The sequence below is a fragment of the Phaseolus vulgaris genome, chromosome 8, assembly GCF_000499845.2.
Source record: "Phaseolus vulgaris cultivar G19833 chromosome 8, P. vulgaris v2.0, whole genome shotgun sequence".
NCBI lineage: Eukaryota > Viridiplantae > Streptophyta > Magnoliopsida > Fabales > Fabaceae > Phaseolus > Phaseolus vulgaris.
In genome coordinates this window covers 1,241,468-1,262,694 of record NC_023752.2, presented here as the reverse complement: position 1 = coordinate 1,262,694, position 21,227 = coordinate 1,241,468, and the positions used below count along the sequence as shown (strand labels likewise).

The following is a 21,227-nucleotide window of genomic DNA, read 5'->3' as shown; positions in this document are numbered from 1 at the left end:
AAAACATATTTAACCCGAATGTTATGTTTGAAGGATTTCATAATAAATTTTAAATCTGTTTAACTTTTAACATCTAAATTAAGAAAAATGGATTACAATATAATGACAATATTATATAAATAGTATTTATTCTTTGACTTCTATATATGTAATTTAAAATATTTTATTCTATGTGTGAGCATATAATAATGAAGGTTTTTAATTGATATTTTAGTTATTTTATGTAATTTTGTACACATTCATGGGAGATGAAAAATTTATTTACTACCTCTATAAATATAAAGATGGAAAATGGAACTATAGTACCATTATGAGTATTCAAAACTTTCTGGTACCAAAAACTACAAAATTTATAGTTTTAGTGATTAATTAGGGTTTGGATGAGTATGAATAAATGCTATTTTTTAATTACACCTAAAATTGGTACCACTTTTATTGAGCAACTTTCTTATTATTTGTTTGCCATAAGTTTGCATCATTTCTCTCTCAATTTCAGAAACTCCAAATCACGTGAAACCAGTAATTGCCAAACACCAAAACCTAGGGATGCCTTCAAAATTTATCTTTATCTGCACCCTATACAAAAAAATTTATTCAACAAATTATTTAAACTAAATTTGATTAAAACCTGAAATAAAACCAGTTTAATTCGATGTTAAAATATCAACATCAATAAATGTGTTTTTTAATAAATTATATATCAATTTAAAACATTTTTTTTATAAATTATAAATATAATTTTTTAAACGAAAATTACTACTAAATTAAGGTATAAATCAAATGAGAAGTTATGAAATAAAAATAATTAAGTGTCAAGAAAACATAAACAAAATATACCACTAAATTTATGTTCATATATAATAAAAAAAACCTTAAAGTGAAGTCTAAGTATATATGAGATTTTTTTTAATAACATCATTTTTTTTAAATAAAGGTGGAGGATCTTTATAAGGTTGAGAAAGTTATACAAATGTAACCTAATTTTATTGTAAAAATGGTGTTATCTTAATTTTTTTTTATCAGTAATAAAAAAATAAATAAATAATGACCACTTTAGGGGTGGTCCAACCCTTATACAGAAAAACAAGACATCAAACACCTAAAAATGCGTCTACCAACCCAACACACCGGCACCTAGATCAACTCTAACCAAAAATTATCCAAATGGTATTATCTTAATACGATTTCACTTTTACATATAATAAAAATCGTGTTACTTACTATAATTCACACGACTTTTTCAACTTCATAATATTTTTAGAAATGATCCAAATTTGGTAATAAGGGGCAAAAATGGATGGAGAGAAAATCTATGACAAAACTTTTATAGTGTAATTAAAGATCATAAAAAGACATTTATATGGTGGAGAGAAATTTGGTAAGGGTGAGTTGTTTTGATTACCCTACTTACGTAGTTGAGTGATGCATGATTCTTGCACTGTAGAAATTGGATTTTTGTAGAGAAGAAGGTTGTTATTGGTGCAAGTTGCAGCATATTAATGGAGCACACGTGAATGAAGAAGAAGATGCAGTAAATCAGAGTAGATCGACATTAAAGTAGTGTTTCACCAAATTGCCGGGTTTTCAAGGCAATGTTCTGCAGAATAACTGCACTTCTGACTTCAACAGAAACCACGTGTTCAGATTTATACCTCTCCTTCACACCACCTGGCTTTTCACAACCAAACTCTGATGATAAATGTCATGTATATTACATCGGAGATCAAGATATTTCATAGTATATAATTAGATATATGCTATGATCATTTTGAGTTTATTTTAACGTGCGTTGATGTTCGATCGGTCGATGAAATACCTGTGATGAATCGGATGATAAATACTACATATCTCACATCAACTAGAGATTAAGATATTTCATAGCATACAATTAAATATAAATCTCATCTTATAAGTCAATTTTATGAGTTTGAATTAAGTTTTAAGTTTACTCTTTTTAATATGGTTTCAGAGTCATTTTGAGGCTATCATAACGAGAGATTATAGTCATTCTTCACCTTAGTTTATAAGAGCTTACGCCAAAATGTTCTTACAAGGTCGAGTTTCTTCTAGAGTGACTTTTTCAATCTCTGTCTTTTGGTCTTCTTAGCCTTCAGGTAGGGTGGTCTTCGATTAGTTATTCTTTTCACCATAATGAGCGAGAAAACTTGCAAAAATACTCTGATAAACAAGTTAGTTTAGGGTTTAAAGTTTAGAGTTTATAGTCATTTTTGCCTTTTCCACTATAACTAAGAATGTGTTAATAAAATTTTGGTGTTAGTACAGTTTCAATTTTATGATATTGGTTAATCTTTAGTGTTTTTTTTTTTTCAAGGTTGAAACTCAAATTCAATATAAAAATAAATTATACATCTATACTATAGTTTGATTTCATATTCATAAAATAGAACATCAAAGTTCACAAAAAGTTATCAGAATCTAACTTTGAAATAAGTAGATTCAATTAAACTTGTATCCAAGTTTAAGTTTTATCCACCAAACTATAACTGTTCACGTGCAAGGATGATAATTTCAGTCTTTAAGAGTGATTAAATCATGATAACTATAGTTATGAAATGGTGAATAAGCATTAATGTTTTGATAGGTTGAACATAGGTCAATCACACTATACTATATAATTAAGCATAAAGAGTGGTAAGAACATAGGTGCCTAACCTATTTGTGATAATAATACCCTTAAAGTTTATGTACTTTAGGTAACATGTCCTTGTGTGTTGGAGGTTTTCAGAAATAAGTTGGTTGTGTTTTTAAAGTATTTTTCAGACTTTGATTGAAGGTTGGTGTCCCTTTTAGGACTTTTGTCAACAAATATCCATACACTTGTATATATTTTCTTTATCTTTATTTGGTGAATTAGAGATTTTATTTTGAAAAAATCATCAAAATAACATAATAATTTTAGTGTATTTAAATTGAAATGAATTCAAGATAATACTATTTCAAGATAATCAAATTTAAACTAAAACCATATTAAGGTTGAACAATTATTTATTTTAATAATTTAAAAAAAAATGATAATTAGGAGATCAAAAAATTATCATTCTATTAATGTATTAACATGTAAAATGAATTCTTCATAAAATATCATACATCACTTTAACAACTTTATTCAAAGCAATTAATTAATTAATTAATTGGTGATATCACCAATTATCCTAAGACTGTTCAGGAGAGTAAATAACATACTAGCCAAAATAATTAAAATAGATAGACTAATAGTTATCTGGCAAAAAAATAAAGAAAAAAAAACATATAATTTTGCTTAATTGTTTATAGGTGCATCCTTTATTATAGTTTGGGCATATATACCAAACCTTTAGGAACCTTGTAAAAGTTATTAAAAAAAATTATTTAAGAAAATACTATTTTTCCAAAAAAAAATAAAAAATAAAAAATAAAAACCAATTTTAACTCTACTATTAAGGACTTAAATTATATCACGACATCTCTTAACACTACTATAAAATTATTAAATAAAAGTCAATCAATACTAAAAATAAAAAATAATTAATTATTATAATTTAACTAAATTAGATATTATTTTAAAGATAAAAAAATTATTGATATCTAATTAGTTATTAAGGTTTTAGATATCAACTTTGTAATCTAAATAATTGGTAACTAAAACTTGATAGTTAATGAAATATCAATTTAAAAATAAATTTAAATATCAATAATTTTTTTAGTCTCTAAAATAATATCTAATTTAGTTAATATAAAAAATAATTATTTTTTATTTTTAAAATTAATTTTTATTTAATAAATTTTTAGTAATAATATGGATGAAAAATAATTTTAATATATAATATTTTTGGAAATATAATTTCTTAACTGTGAAATAAAGAATTATAAGAATTTTGTTTACTATGAGTGATGGGTGACATGTGAAATAATAGAATGTTGAGAAGAGAAATTGAAGTTTGAATTTAGAAAAGTTAGACTTATTCAAAAATTGGCTATGAACAGTGTAATATGAAGTTGAGTGGAAATAGTCATATTATTTGCAGTGGACCCTTTTAACTCCTCAATTTATTACTCACGTGACTCTACTATATATTCTTTTAACTTATTCAAACTTTCATTTTCCTATTAAAAAATAAATCTCAAACTAACAATCACAACAAAAGTACAAAAATAAAAATGTTATTGATGTAATGTATATATAACATGCATAGTTCTTTATATGTCAAATTAAAAAAAAAAAATAACATACCCTTAAAATAATTAAGACAATTAACTGAAATTACTATTCCTAGTATGATGTTTAATTGTTAGATTCAATTTCAATAGATAAATTTTTTGTTGTTGTGTGCTTCAACAAGTAAATGTAAAATACAATTTTATGTTTATTAGATCATGTTACATATAAAGTATTTAATATAGTTCAATAAATATAAGTTGTATGACTAGACAGATACGAACATTACTTAATTTGTACATTGTGCACGTATTTCGTGAGATAAGTTCTTATTTTAAAAGATAATAAGTATATTTCATCAATCATATTCAGTCTTTTATCATTCCAAAATATGTGTCAAACTTTAAAAAAATGTTTGTTTTATGATTGTAGGAATTACACGCTTCTTCGTTATTTCAAGAATAACGAGTTTAAAGTTGTTCTATGTAAACAACTTGTTGAGTTAACCCACTCTATCAAGTCTTGCGATTTGTTCAAAAGATGAAAAGAAACTACTTGTCTTGGCTTGTCAAACTTTGTCGTGTTTCCAAAAAGGCACAGATTCAATGCTAAGTCACAAATATTTAATTTGTTTTAAAGTTAAAATTGCTCAGATGCATGAAGAGGGCGGTGAATAAGCAGTAATAATAACAATAGAGCACTTTATACATGTGTATATATGTGTGATATAATATGATGTTTTATAATAACTTTGAATTGTTATGAATTATTTATGTTTATATTAGTTGAGTTTTTATACATCTTCTAAAAAGACCTAATAAAAAAAGTAAAGATTTAAGTTTTTATGGACTGATTTATACTCTCACATTACTGATTCGAGGTCAATGATAGTTTATATACTACTTCCTCACTCAATCCACTGAGGCGTCTTTTAAGGACAAAACTGTGACGAAGCACTGACTTCTAAAGTAGACAATATCTTGAATGCGATGATTGACCTTAATCATACTATTTTTCGAACTTGAGATCGAAACAATTTTAAAACTTTTGTATAAGAATTCGAACATTTCCATGTTTCAATTTTTATTTATTTTTTATCTATTGACAAGATATATTTCATTTTTATTAATAAAAAAGCACATTATGAAGCTACAATCACATATGCAAGGTTTATGAAATGGGGAGAATTTTGGAGAGCATTAAATATTATAGGGCCCAATTTATATGAAGTTAATTAGAGTGATGGTTTAGAAAGTCTTCCATTGCCAAACATTGAATAAGACAAAGGGTGTGCATTGAAAATGATAGAGAGTGAAGCTAAAAGAAGCAATAATACAACTTTTGCACCATTTGTCAATACAATCTCCATTCTCAGCCATTAAGGTGTTATCCAAACCAACTCTTGCACTATCATTTTTCTTAGTTTACGTCAAACCCAATGGAATATTGCCCCCACAAACCAATATATACACATCTAGAAACCTAAAATTTCAATTTTCTAATAACTTAATTTAAAAAAAAAAAACACAATTTCTTTGTAGATAATTGACCTTTTAAAAAGTTTTTTGAGTTTTTTAAGCAAGCCAACATTAATGATTTGGTGTAATTTAAAAAAAAAAGCTTTTATTAAAGCAAGAATTTAAAGCAGCATTTTGGCATACAAAATTATGTAAGAATATTATGTCTTATAAGTTTGTTCTAAATACTTTTATGAATAAGTTTATCCTCTAAATAATTTTACAAAAACTATAATGAATATATATATATATATAAATTAGATATTATTTAAAAAAATTTAAAAATTATTATTATCTAAAGTAATTTTTATTATTAAGAGTAACTTTTAAATTAATATTTAATTAGTTACAAATATTTTAATTACCAACTTTATAATTTATTTAGTTGACAACTAACACTTTAATAGTTAATTATATTAGTTTAGAAATTATTTATTAATAATAAAACCTACTTTATTACTGAAAGTCATCAAATAGAAATCAATTTTTAAATATAAAAATAATTAGTTGCAAAGTAACTAAATTATATACCATTTTAAAAACTAAAAAAAAGGTTTCTAAATTGGTATCTAATTAGCTACCAAGGTTTTAACTACCAATTATTTAGTTTCCAAATTTGGTAGCAAAAACCTTGGTGGCTAATTATATACCAATTTTAGAGACCATTTAACAATAATAAAAACTAATTTAAAAACCAAAAATTTATTTAGTCCCTAAAATAGAGTCTCTGATTTAGTCACTATACCAACTAATTATTTTTTTGTTTATAAAATAATTTTCTTGTAGTGTATATACTAATAATTTTTTAAATTTAAAAATAATATATATTTTAGTTAATAATATGATTAATTAATTTTTATCTAAAAAAATTATCAGTATTTAATGATTTTTTTTTGTACTAAAAGTGTATCATTACTACCATATATTCATTTATTGTGTGTATATATATAATAATTTTTGTATAACTTAATTTACAATTTAATATTTAGAGACTGGTTTATTTTTCTTAAATCTTAAACAATGGTATCCATTAACATTTACTATTGCATTACAATGAAATGACCCTCGTGTCTCATCAAACCATCATTGTTAATTGTTTGCACTATGATTTGTACCTCTAGCTAGCATGAGTGTAGTTGTAGGTAATAATCTTAATTAATTTAAGGTTTAGTTATAATTAGGCTCACATGGGATGCTTAACACATATATGAACATTAACAAAATATTAAATAAAAATTAATTTTAGAGATAAAGAAATAATTAGTTATTATATTGATTAAATTAAATATTATTTTAAATTTTTTAAAATTTATTTGTATATAGATTAGTTTCTATGATTGATAAATAGTTTATAAATTATTATTTAATTAACTACCAACTCTTAATCTTGATAGCCAGGATTTTGAATAATTAATTAGATATCAACTTATAAATTGTTTACCAATAATAGAAACTAATTCATATATCAATTATTTTCCTAGTCTATAAAATAAAATAGTATCTAATTTAGTCAATATAAGAGCTAATTATTTTTTATCTCTACAATTAAATTTTATTTAATATTTTTTTAGTAATGGAAATTAAATCATCAAATGAATATTGGATAATGTTAGGTTTTATTTAATGTACTTGATTAGATTTAAGTTTGACAATGAGATTATTAATTTCAAATTCTACTAATCAAACTCAACTTAATTAAATGATAAATATATAATAAAATTATTTATGCTAATAATTTTGTTACACAGACTATTTTATAATTAATCGATGGTTTTAAATATATGGTTTTAAATCGATGGTTTGTGTTAAACTTTCATCTCTGGTCTTTCTATCAACAAAAGTTTGTTGTGAATTATCCAAAATCTAAGAGTTATATTCAACATTAAAGAGACTTTTTAGTAATTCTTATTAATCATACCAAAATTTGTTAGGAATTATCCAAAATCTAAGAGTTATATTCGATATTAAAGACACTTTTTTTTTAGTAATTCTTAATAATCTTACCAAATTTTTTCAACTTTTTTCGGATTAAACCCAAGACTTAAAATGTATTAATGGTTAGAAACACCAACCAAAAATGATGCAACACATGAACACTTTTTTAGAAAAATTCCCAAAATTATCTTAAAGACTGACCCTTAAACTTTCAAAAATCAATCTAAATAACATAAAACACACTCTAATGAAGAACTTAAACATCTATAAACAATCATATAAGTCAAGAAATCAACTATTTAAAGCCTAAATTGAAACTTAATGAAATATCATTTATATTTATAAACCAATAACCATATTATCATGAATTAGTATATATATGGGTGGTCTGATAACTGTCCGATAACGGGTGACCCGATAAGTTCAACAAACACTCACTATGATAGACTCAAAAATGACTTTGATGCCATATTACAAAGTGAACTTTAAGTCTAACACAACCCCATAAAATCGACTCATAAGGTTGAGGTTTGCACCCACTTATATACAATGAAATGTCTTAATTTCTAGTCGATGTGAGATCTCCAACAAGTATCACGCTAAAATTGATGGATAAATATTTTAGGAAAAAAAGTATTTTTAATTATCATACCATAATAATTTGTTACCATAATTTAATTTAAAAATATATTATCTCTACTTCAACCTTTTTCTAAATTAAGTTAAATTGTGGGACATGTTTGGCTCTCCAAACACTCATAAAAAAATTACTAAATTAATTACTGCTTTTAAAAATAACATAATTTATCATTTTTTACTTATTTAATCTTATCTTTATAAAAAATAACGATAATAATATGAATTTGTGGTTTTTTGACTTCAAACCTTATTTTTACTTTCTTTATTTATTTTAAACCCATTAAATAATTAATCATCAGTGTTAGTTTAGATGTTAGAATATTCATTATAGAAAAATGCTTAAATATGTTTTTCAACGCATTTTGTTTTTTTTACCTTCGTCCCTGTAAATATGTTTTTTATAATAAGTTTTGTAAATATTATTTATTTAGTTTCTATAAATATATTACTTTTTATTTTCATTCCTGTAAATATAATATCGTTTGTTAATTTGATATTTTTTATGAAGGCAATACTTAATTGATTTGATAGTTTTATTATATAACAAAAGTAAAACATAAAAAACTTTTATAGTGAAACAAACTTATGATTGAAACTATGAATACAAAAATAAAATAAAATTAATGGTTAACTAAATATTAAATTAAATATATAATAATTAACTATAAGTAGCTATACAATTTTTTAACAACTATCCATTTCACTAAGATACTTGAAGACTAATATTAATTTTAGAATCAAAGACTAAGGCATGTTACAACATTTAGTTTGTGTGACAAACTAAGTATAGAAAAGGTGAACTTTTATAAATATTTAATTAAATAATTAAATTAAGATTTATATTTTAAAACTTAACTTTTATTCTTTTTAAAATTACCTTTAATTGAGACTATAATATTTATTAATCACATTTTCTCTTTTTAGAATCTCAAAGTTTGCACCCTAAGAAAAATCATATCTATATGTGTAGATTATCACTTAGTATTAAAATGCTTATTAAATTTTAAATTAATAAAGTCAAAATTGTTATAAGATTTTAAAAAAAAAATTAGCTAAATTTTAAATGAGTTAATCAAATGGGGTTCAATTAAATTCTTAAGACATAAATAAATAAATTTAATAATAACTTTTCCACACAAGTCAAATCAAAATTTCAGTATTTAAATTATAAAAGCGTTTTTTTCCCAACAATTATAAACAAATATAATCTCATTTTTAGCTCACATGATATGAAAGAATGAAAACATATGGAAAGTTGAAGTTTTTTCCCCTCAAATGGCAAGTAACTGAATATTAGAGAAACCTATTCCAAATAATTGAAAATAATTAATGGTGGAGTATCAGATGAAAAAGAAAGTTTTGAGTTAAAATTAATATTCCAAATAAAAAAATTATTTTCAGTGAGGAAAAAAATGTAAATAAACAGATGTATGTATACTTGTAGGAAAGTATTAAAAAAAAAATTATTGAGTGATAATTTTTTTTCCTTTTCTACTAAATATTAATATTGATACATAGTCTCATATCGTTTAAGAATCAAGGGCAAAGATAAGTTAAATACACTATTATTTTAGATCTTATTTCTCAATTATTCAAAGTGTTTGAAAATATCAGAACACCAATCTTTAAGATAGACAAATATGGTGATTAATTTAACGATACTATCTCAACGAACTTCACATATCAACACATTTTCATCTTGAAAGCAATGTTATATTAACGGAATTTGAACATTTTTACTTTGAAGACGATGTTATCTTAACGGACTCGAAGTCGGAACATTAACAAGTTGGGAAGAGGTGATGTTTGAATGAAAGAAAGAGATGTTGAAGTCTTGGCTGGTCTCCTCAGGTGAGTTTTTTTGGCATGGGAAGGCAGATCATATTCCTGATTCATGTTTGCCTTTTTTGACAGTAAAATTAAGAAATAAAAATGAGAAAAACCCAAACACAAATAAAGCATGAGGAGTCTCTCCCCACTCAATACAAAATACTATATCTATCTATGTACTTACCCTTCTTCTCTTCCCTCCTATCAACCACTTCTCTTCTTCTTGCTCTCACCAACAACTCAACACACACCCAATTCCTAAATCCCAATCCCTTTTTTCAAATCAATTCCCAATCCCACTCTCAAACCCTATAAACATTCATCTCTGCATAAAAATCTCACCTTTCCTTCAATTTCCCATACCCTTCTTCTCACTTTTCACTTCAAGATTCACACGCGCTTTCTCTCCATCACTCTCTCTTTTCCTCTTTCTGGGTTCCTCTCTACTTTCGAGAATGGTCAACCCCACTGGGCTTCCAATTTTCCGATTGCGTTCAGCGCGCGCCGTTTAGCCGTGACCCAGAAAACCTAGGTGCCTAGGGCTCTTCCAATCGTTCGTGGGTTTTGAACAAAATTCGTTTTTTTTAATCTTTGCGAAGTGGGCATGGTGGGGAACGACGACGCGGGTCACCTCTCCGCCTCCCGGAAAATGTTCTGGAGGTCGGCGTCGTGGTCCTCCTCGCGCACCGCCGCCGGGAACGCTTCTTCCGGGGAGGCGGGTAAGGGTTTCGCGGATTCTGGCAGCGTTGAAGGCTCACATGGACAGAACCGGCGGTTCCCTCCGCCGCCACTGACGCCTCGTTCGCAGCAGAATTGTAAGGCGCGGTCGTGTCTGCCGCCGCTGCAGCCGCTGTCCATCGCCCGGCGGAGTCTTGATGAGTGGCCGAAGGCGGGGTCTGATGACATCGGCGAGTGGCCGCAGCCGCCCACCACCCCCGGCGGGAGAGGTAATGGTAGCAATGGTGAGAGGTTGAAACTTGATTTGTCTTCCATTCAGCATAACAACCCTGATCATGGTAGGAGTAACAATGGTGGGCTTGTGAAGAGGGATAAGATTGCATTTTTTGACAAGGAGTGTTCAAAAGTTGCTGATCATGTGTACCTTGGTGGTGATGCTGTTGCTAGGGATAGGGACATTTTGAAGCATAATGGTATCACTCATGTGTTGAATTGTGTGGGGTTTGTGTGTCCTGAGTACTTTAAGGCTGATTTTGTGTACAGGACTTTGTGGCTGCAGGACAGTCCCTCTGAGGACATTACTAGTATCTTGTATGATGTGTTTGACTACTTTGAGGATGTTAGGGAACAAGGTGGGAGGGTTTTTGTGCACTGTTGCCAAGGGGTCTCTAGGTCTACATCTCTGGTAATTGCTTACCTTATGTGGAGGGAAGGCCAAAGTTTTGATGATGCTTTTCAGTTTGTGAAGGCTGCAAGAGGGATTGCTGATCCCAACATGGGGTTCGCTTGCCAGTTGTTGCAGTGCCAGAAAAGGGTCCACGCCTTCCCTCTTAGTCCTAGCTCTTTGCTGAGGATTTACAGGATTGCTCCACACTCCCCTTATGATCCTCTTCATCTTGTTCCCAAAATGTTGATGGATCCTTCTTCAGCTGCATTGGACTCCAGAGGCGCGTTTATTGTGCACATTCCTTCTGCAATATATGTTTGGATTGGTAAGAATTGTGAGGCCATCATGGAGAGGGATGCCAGAGGGGCTGTTGGCCAGATTGTTCGGTATGAGAAGGTGCAAGGGCCAATTGTGATGATCAAGGAAGGTGAGGAACCAGCTTACTTCTGGGATGCTTTTTCTAATTTTCTGCCCTTGATGGATAAATCTGGCAATAGGGTAGAAGATAGAAATTTGAGTAGTAAAGTTTTGCCTGATGAGAGGAGAGTGGAAGCTTATGATGTTGATTATGAAGTTTTCAAGAAAGCAATAATGGGAGGATTTGTGCCTCCCTTTGCCTCATCGGAGAATGAACATGAAACCCATCTGCCTGCAAGAGAGAGTAGTTGGAGTGCTTTAAGGCGTAAAGTTGCCTCTGCTAATATGAAGGAGTTTGTCTCCACCCCTAAGTTATCCTTTCCCAGGGTTTATTCAGACTCCATGTTGTGTATTCACACATCAGCAAACCTGTCTCCATCCTCATCCCTTTCATCATCCTCATCATCCATATCATCATCCTCTTCACCCTCTTTTGTTTCTCCGGACTCCATTTCTTCTGATTCCAGCACTCATTCTAAGTTTTTGTCAGAAGTGTCCCCAGATTCTTCCTCCTTGGTTTTGACTCCTGTTCCCGTATCTTCTTCTTTGTCTAGTTTTTCTAATTTGTCAATCTCTTCAAATTCTACTTCTAAAACAGTTTCTAACAGTACAGATATCCTTGGTGTCAAGTTATCACATCCCTGGTCTCAGTCAGCCTCTTTACCATTGAAAAAACCATCAACTTCCCTTGCTGAACGCAGAGGTAGTTTGTCAAAATCTTTGAAGTTGCCACTTAGGAATGATAAGAAACAAGTGATGGATAAGCCATCATCGACCTTTGATAATAGTCAAGAATATGACATTGTTGGTAATGGCAATGTTAGCTATTTGCAACTATCAGACAGTAAAGATAATTTTTGTGAGTCTAACAACCATGCCAAGGATGGAAGTGTGGATTCATTTCAAAAGTGTGAGCTGGCATTATGTCCAAGCACTGTTGACAGCACTCACCTCAAGGAATCATCACTTGTCCGGAACTCTGTTGAGCCTTTGATAGATAGTTCCTCAGTAGAAGACGCATTGCTTGGTCAGTCTGCAGCATTGGAGGGAACTAATGAGAGTGGCTTACAGCAGTTTAATGTGGCACAGACTTCGGTATATCACTGGCCCAGTTTAGAAAAGATTGAGACATTTGGTACAGGTCATTTGGATTCTAAAGCTGCTTTTGTCATATTCTCTCCGGGTACGCATGTACATGCAGGGAACATGTTATACATTTGGGTAGGGAGGTCTTTCAATTGTGAAGCTTCACAGGTTCACTTGGATATTGATAAACAGTTAGATTGTTTAGGAGCTGTTGACTGGAATCAAATTGGTTGTGATCTCCTTGTTCGGTTCAGTTTGCCAAAGAATACAGTCTTCAAGGTATATATTACACTGGCATTTTGTTCAAATTGTTCAATACAAACGTGCTTTTCTTTTGTTTCTATTCTAAGATTAAAACATAGTAACCACAGATTGTGTTTGCTTAGTTGGTCTCTTTAGTCTCATTATTTGTTTTTTGGTTGGAAACATTCTTAATGATATGCTGAAAACAATATGCGTTATCTATATTATTAGCCCTTTAGCAAGCAGAATAATCAATTTGGAAGAAAGAAAATACTGTTGTAATTGTAATTGCAGCGTTGCTAGGTGGAGCTGATGGTTATTTTCTTCTTTCTATGGAACCCGGATAAATGGGAGTTTAAGTAAACTCCAGATGATTGAGTTTCACTAGCTCATAATATGGCATGACAAGTTTCCTAGGCTGAAAGACTTGTTTCGTCTATGCGGCTTTAGTTCCGATAAACTTCCGGTTAGGTTTTTAACAATGATTGCATTTTACAAGTTTAGCAGTGTTAGAATGTCTAGATCAGGAAGAACAGGAGGGTTGGTAGAGGATTATAAACCAGTTCTTGTGATCAATTATAAAAGAGGACAGGGAAGATGAGGAGAGTCCAGGTAGGTATGGCATACCTGGAAATCAGTGAGGTTGTTGTTGTGCTCTTGGCCATGGATTATTCTGTATCAATCTATACTGATTAGGGCAACATATGCAATTAAATCTATCTTTTTTTGCTATATTCTGGTCCACCAGTATCTCTTCCTTGCATTCAATGGAATTGATAGCACAAGAGGTGATGAAATCTCCAACTGAATCTAGTGCTAAGTGAGATATGGTTGCCTTTTAAGTTTTTAGTGGGGCCATGCTTATTAAGTTTACAAAAATGAAAGATGCTGAAAATGTGAGAATGAAGGGAAACATTGCTGCTAGGATAAGCAGATACAATATTGTTCTATTTCCTTTCTTGGTATAATGATTTTCATGTGAAATGCATCTCCTCCAATTGCCTGTTTCCCATGCTGTTGTATGTTTTATCCTTTAATTCCTACCCTTCTCTTGTTTGCATCAATAGCATTGTATTGCCAAAGCATCCTCATTTTGTGCTGAAGCATTGACTTTGAACTTCAAACCATTACATTTTTGTTTCCTATGATGCCAAATTTATGGTCAATAAATCACTCCAATCTTGCGTTGGTAGCATTTGTTGATCTCTGATATATCTTTATATTTTTTCCTTTTTCATGAAAGATTGAATTTAGCTTTAAGCACTATGGATTGTCCCAATATTTTGCATTCTCATGATCTTGTCTTTTGTGAACAGATCGTTAAAGAGAATGAGGAATCATCTGAGTTTCTTGCTTTGCTCAGTTCATTGTAGCTCAAATGGTACTAGGAGAATCCTTGGTTCAAGTAGCTTCTATAACCTTTTCAGCATCTGCAGCTATCTCTATGTATGGCAAATTTTCAGGCTCTAATTGATCTTCCCTGTGAAAAGAAATCCAGTGAGGTAATGAATGGCATCCTAGTTGTTGTATTCTAAGCTATGTAGTATATACACGGACATGGACACTGATACAACATGAACTAGCATAAACACAAAAATATATATAATCTCTAAAATGTAGGATTCAGAACACAAATTTATATATTATATAATTATAAATTCTATAAATTGACAAGTCATTGTAAGTACTTGTTCATAGCATTTAAGAGTCGTGTCTTATAGATTGTAAGTACTTGTTCATAGCATTCAGTTTATAGTTTGTAGTGTATGTCATTAACATGTTTACCTATGTTATCTCTCTGATCATAAAACACATGTAAGCCTTGCATCACTGTATTTTGTTAATCATATAAACTGAGTTTTGTTAGATGTTTCTTGCAGGAGGTTGCCCCATGCCAAGTCATTTGTAGCTCGGCTGATTGTACAGAGCTTTAACACCTCAACCTAGAAATTTATGTTAAACATACTCAAATTTCTTTCATATTCTCTCATCTTATTTATAGAACAACAATTCCTTCTTAGCTCTCTTTCTCTCAAATGTTAGGCTCTAGTTTATTTCCTTATATCTGAACAAATAACTGATTGAGAATTTCTAAACTGAAACAAGAGCTGAGTGATATAGATCTTCTCAATAAAAAAATATTTACCGTGTTAAATTCTCCAACATTCTTGTATGATTCAAGACTAAGGTAAATGTTTTGTGCAACATTACTGTGGTTAATTTCCAATAAATAAACATTTTTAACAAACTCAATTCAATGAAGTAAAATGTGACTTTGACCATCCTTGGAGTTGTATAACAATGTGATGAATTTAGAAAAAGAATATATATATAATAAAGGGGAAGTTTGGAATTAAATGATATGAGAAAGTATTAAAATAATAGTATTGAAAGTTGTAATGTTGTTGTATAAAAAATGTGAATAATCAAACGTATAAAAAATTTAATATGAATTTAACATAATTTTATAAAAGGAGAGATATATTATTTTTTTAAAAATTAAAATAAAATAAAATGTATTTATATAGATAATTTTTATTGTTAATTTATTTAATTTATAATTATATATATATAATTATAATTATAATTATAATGTAGACTCGCATCTTTGTGCATCTTTGTATTTTACTTATACGTATTTTCGTATATGATTATACTATATGACATTTTAATTTGTCATTTTCTTTAATTCATAGATTTTGATGAAAAATATTTGTGCATTTTTTATTTTTAAGTGCTAACTTCTGATAGATTTTGTGCAAATTTTGATCTGCATTTAAGATCCAAATAATATAACTAGTTAGCTTTAAAATTTGTTTTCTTTCCTAATAGATATTTTTACATAAATGTTATTAATGAAATGTTTTAAACTTTCAAAACTTAATATATGGTTATGTTCTTGCCAAAAAAAAATTCTTTCTCTTTTATAGATCTTTGAAATTTTTGTTGGTATTTTTTTTTCGGTCATTACCATTTACTATCATTAGTTTAATTCTTAAAATAAAAAAATCTATAAAATTAAAATTTTAAATATGTAAGTTAACTGAGTAATATAATTCTTTTATTTTAAATAAATAGGGTAATTTAGTGTGTTTTTGAATATTTGTTTTTTAATTACTATTGTTTTTAGCAGTCACTTTTTGTTTTAATACTATTCTTAATTTAGGATTTAATATAATTTTTTTATTAATGGGAAATAAATTATGTTAAACCTGTTGCATTAGTCCTAGAATTGTGTTATAAAGGTTAATGAAATTTACTACCAGCATTATACTTTTTAAGAAATATATGATTTATTTAGATGTTTGTACTTTATTTTTTAAATATTAATTGTGATTTTATATCTTTTAAATGATTGTAATATAACTTATTTTTTAATGTATAACAAAAAATGGAAAACGTTGAAGGACTAAAATAACTAATAAAAAATATAAATTTTAATAGTGGATAAGTAATCTAAATATATATGAATTGTTTTAATTAATATGTTTTCTTTTTACTACAAAACTAATTAAACTTAAGAGGAAGATTGAAAAAAAACACAAATTTGCAATGAACGAAACTATATAATAACGTATGATCATATTTGCATATACTTAAAATGCTTATATTTCTTTTTAAAATTAATTATTAACAATTATATCACTATTTTACTTAATCTCTCATCCTAACTAATGTTATTTTTTTATGAAATAAAATTCATTTTATTTCAGAGGTAATGGGTTAATTTAAATTATTAAATAAAATAAAAATCACGTACATTATTTTTAAATAAAAAACGATATGATTTTTTTTTACTATAGGAGCTAGTAATACTTCAAAAAACCATATAAGGATCAATTGGTAATTTTATCAGATAATGGGTGCAGGAATAAAAGATCCAACCCATCTTGAAAACCTTATGCACAAGTTACATATGGGCTTGGGATACTGGGCCCAGAAAGGTTTTTACTGTAATTTGGCTTTCTATATAAACCACCCATACTCTGTTTCTACCATCACCTGTTCAACCCTAAACCCTAATTTCTGCTGCTGCTCCTGCAGCCCTCCGTTTTACAAGGTTTATAATCGTTTATTGAATCCGATTCATGTCTTTCTAATATCTCTTTTCACTTTCAATCTGCATTTCCAAGTAGTGTTTTTTTTTTTAAATCTTGTTTCGAGCTTTAATCGTTAGTGTTATTTTCTGTGGGTGCAGGAGGTTGTGAGAATTGTTGGTGAGTGATTGCTATGGCTCCTACTAAGGGTGAGAATCTTGCATTGTTATTTTATTGTCCATTTCTTCAATATTAGTCGCCTATATATCTACCTAGATGTCCATGAATGTGATGTTTATATTTATGTTTTAGCTACTGAAAAACTCAGTTCATAGTAATGCAATTGTGTGTTGGTTCATACCCTTCTCATCGGTAATGCATTATGATTTTTGTATTTTCTAAGTTGAAGAAAAAAGATCTACCGAAGAGTCCCTTTTTTCAATTCTACATGAATGAAGAATATTTTCTTTTCATTTATACCATTTTGTTTAGAGTCTTTGTCAAGATGTTCACTAGTAATAATTCTTTGATGTTGAATTCTGTAATACTGAACAGGATTACCTGTTGTAAGTCATGCCCCAATCTTCTTAGCCTATGTATGATATAAATTTATTGGCAATTTTGCTAGGTTAATGCCTCTGCTTCTTTGTCTGATGACATTGTTTTGTTTATAGACATCATATTTTTTTTCCTTAGTGGAAAAAGGCTCAAAGGAATACTTATGCTGTTCTAATGATCTGATTGTTTTTTTTTTCTTAAGCAGTGGTGAATCCTAAAAAGGCTGATCCCAAAGCTCAGGCCTTGAAGACAGCTAAGGCTGTCAAATCAGGTGGCCAGGTGTCTAAGAAGAAAACTAAAAAGATCAGGACATCTGTTACTTTTCACCGGCCCAAGACATTGAAGAAGGACAGAAATCCTAAGTATCCTCGTATTAGTGCTCCACCTAGAAACAAGTTGGACCATTATCAGATACTTAAATTTCCTCTAACTACCGAATCTGCAATGAAGAAAATTGAGGATAACAATACACTGGTTTTTATTGTTGATCTCCGGGCCGACAAAAAGAAGATTAAAGATGCTGTGAAGAAGATGTATGACATTCAGGCCAAGAAAGTAAATACTTTAATCAGGTAATGGGAATCAAAATTCATTTATTTTATGTGTGCTTGCAAATTTGAGTTATTGAAAAACAACCAAATGCAGTGAAAGTGGACCAGTTACTATAACTTATAGTGGTTGCTACTTGCTCTTGTACTTTTAAGTGCATTATCATTACTGTTGCTTAGAACTTTATATTAAGCAGTGTTGTATTTTTTTTATGCTTTAACCAATATCCTTTTCTGCAGGCCAGACGGAACTAAGAAAGCCTATGTTAGGTTGACTCCAGATTATGATGCCTTGGATGTAGCCAACAAGATTGGTATCATCTAAGTTGTACTCTTCATTATAACAAAGTCTTTCCTTCTTTCTTAAGATAGTTAATCTACATGTCCCAAGTTTAGGACTTTTTATTCCCCATATGTATTAACTTTTATTCAATCAATTTTGAGTTGAGAATATTTTTCTGCTCTTTCTGTGTTAAGTTTTCTACACATGCAGAGTCTGTTTATGCTATTCTTAAAGGATTTAAAGTTAAATATTTATATGAATCACAACCAAAGCTGCTGAGATATAGTTTTAGAATTTATTTATGTATTGATATGTACATAAGAAATAATTATTGCAACTTCCTATTATGATGCGTATAGTCCCTATTCAAGTTTTATCTTTTCATGGTTGCTGAACAATTAATAGAGAGAATCAAAATCTGAAATATTTGTCTTTAGAATATCAGACATAGTCAGGTGTCTGCCCTTTTTGGAAATGTGGTAGGGACTGTTACATGTCTGGGACATAATATACTAAGAGTGTGTCTGATAAATATGGGTTTTCCATGTTGTTGGATGACATCTCTTGAGAAAGTGTCCATCGTTGCCCAGTAATATATTTCATTCTTATTTGAGCTACATCTGGATTCTACATCACAATTTCTGCCCCTTACTCACTTTAACAAAAAACATTTTTGTATTATTTGTGTTGTTAGAATTCTGTTTGTGTTCATATAGAAAATCACAATATGAAGTATTTTTCTTTAGAATACCAGACATAGTCAGGTGTCTGCCTTGTTTGGAAATGTGGTAGGGACTGTTACATGTCTGGAACATAATATACTGAGAGTGCGTCTGATAAATATGGGTTTTCCATGTTGTTGGATAGTATCTCTTGGGATAGTGTCTATCGTTGCCCAGTAATATACTTCGTTATTATTTGAGCTACATCTGGATTCTACATTACAATTTCTGCCCCTTACTCACTTTAACAATGTCATTTTTGTATTATTTGTTTTGGTAGAATTATGTTTGTGTTTATATACTCACAAACAAGATTAATTATAGAAAGTTTCTTTTAAGGTTCTTGAATACCTACGATAAAATTTTCATTTCTTTGCCGAAGAGTTAATAAAGGAAAACATTTTATGACATTGTTTTACTTTGAATACCAGACATAGTCAAGTGTCTGCTGTTATTTGAAATTTGGTAGACACTGTTACATGCCTGGGACATAATATGCTTGGAGTGAGTCTGACAAATATGGGTTTTCCATGTTGTTGGATAACATCTCTTTGGAAGGTGTCCATCGTTGCTCAGTAATATACTTTGTTATTATCTGTGCTTCATCTGGATTCTACATCACAATTTCTGCCTCTCAATCACCTTTGTACCTTTTAATTAAATCATTTCTTACATTATTCATTATGTTAGAATTTATGTTTGTATTCACATTCATACAAGTTTAATTATTGGAAGTTCCTATTACGGTGCTCGAATCTAGTGTTAGTTTTTTTATTCCTTGTTATGCTAAACTTAAAATAGAGGACAACAATTTGTCATTTTTTGTACTTTGAAACCAGACATAGTCAGGTGTTTGCCGTTTTTGAAAATTTGGCAGAGACTGTTACATGTCTGGGACATAATATACTTAGAGTGAGTCCAACAAATATGGGTTTTCTATGTTGTTGGATAACATCTCTTTGGAAGGTGTCCATCGTTGCCCAGTAATATGCTATTATTATTAGAGCTACATCTGGATGCTACATCACAATTTCTGCCCCTCACTAAACTCTTTGTTCCTTTCAACAAAATATGTTTTTCATTGTTCCTGCTGCTTGAATTTATGTTTGTATTCATGTTCATATTCAAACAAGTTTAGTCATTGAAAGTTCCTATTATGTGCTTGAATACCCATGTTAGTTTTTTTCTTTGTTGCTAAACTATTAATAGAGGAAATCAATTTATGACATTTATGTACTTTGAATACCAGACATAGTCAGGTGTCTGCCGTTTTGGAATTTTGGTAGAGACCGTTACATGTCTGGGACATAATATACTGAGGGTGAGTCCAACAAATATGGGTTTTCTATGTTGTTGGATAACATCTCTTTGCAAGGTGTCCATCGTTGCCCAGTAATATACTTTGTTATTATTTGAGCTACATCTGGATTCTACATCACAATATCTGCACGTCACCCACCTTTGTTCCTCTCAAGTCATTTTTTGCATTATTCTAGCTCTTGGAATTTATATTTGTATTCATATTACTCAAACAGGATTAATTAATGTAGGTTCCTAATATGGTGCTTCAATACATAGTTTTTTATTTTCTTTGTTCCTAAATTAACTGAGGAATGTAATTTTTGGCAATTTTTACTTTGAATACCAGACATAGTCAGGTGTCTGCCGTTTTTTGAAATTTGGTATAGACTACTAAATGTCTGGAACATGATATTACGTAGAGTGAGAGTCTGATAAACGTGTTTTCATGCCCTATAATATGCTATGTATTTAGTGATTGTAAGAAAAAGTTTCTTTTTCTTTTATCCATATCTGATTACGCATGGTTTGCCTTGGCTTGCCAATTTTGTTTCCTAGATTTTATTTGTACACAGGTTGGATAGTAGATCAAGAAGCTTGAATAGTGAGGTT

The 21,227-nt window shown here is 29.5% G+C and overlaps 2 protein-coding genes across 3 annotated transcripts; both read left to right on the top strand.

Moving 5' to 3' along the window:
* Positions 1–10,215: 10,215 nt before the first annotated feature.
* LOC137823933 (protein-tyrosine-phosphatase MKP1) lies at positions 10,216–15,331 on the top strand. Of its 2 annotated transcripts, none has more exons than XM_068629286.1 (3): positions 10,216–13,204; positions 14,485–14,670; positions 15,049–15,331. In XM_068629286.1, exons 1-2 carry the CDS (start codon positions 10,682–10,684, stop codon positions 14,539–14,541), a joined length of 2,580 nt encoding a protein of 859 aa, XP_068485387.1. In that variant the 5' UTR covers positions 10,216–10,681; the 3' UTR covers positions 14,542–14,670; positions 15,049–15,331. The 2 variants fall into 2 exon arrangements, with proteins under 2 accessions (XP_068485387.1, XP_068485388.1); XM_068629287.1 differs by having other exon boundaries at positions 10,224–13,204; positions 15,036–15,331.
* A 1,781-nt stretch (positions 15,332–17,112) lies between these two features.
* LOC137827238 (large ribosomal subunit protein uL23-like) lies at positions 17,113–18,774 on the top strand. The gene is made up of 4 exons (XM_068633499.1): positions 17,113–17,228; positions 17,367–17,414; positions 17,969–18,335; positions 18,552–18,774. Exons 2-4 carry the CDS (start codon positions 17,399–17,401, stop codon positions 18,634–18,636), a joined length of 468 nt encoding a protein of 155 aa, XP_068489600.1. The 5' UTR covers positions 17,113–17,228; positions 17,367–17,398; the 3' UTR covers positions 18,637–18,774.
* Positions 18,775–21,227: the final 2,453 nt, after the last annotated feature.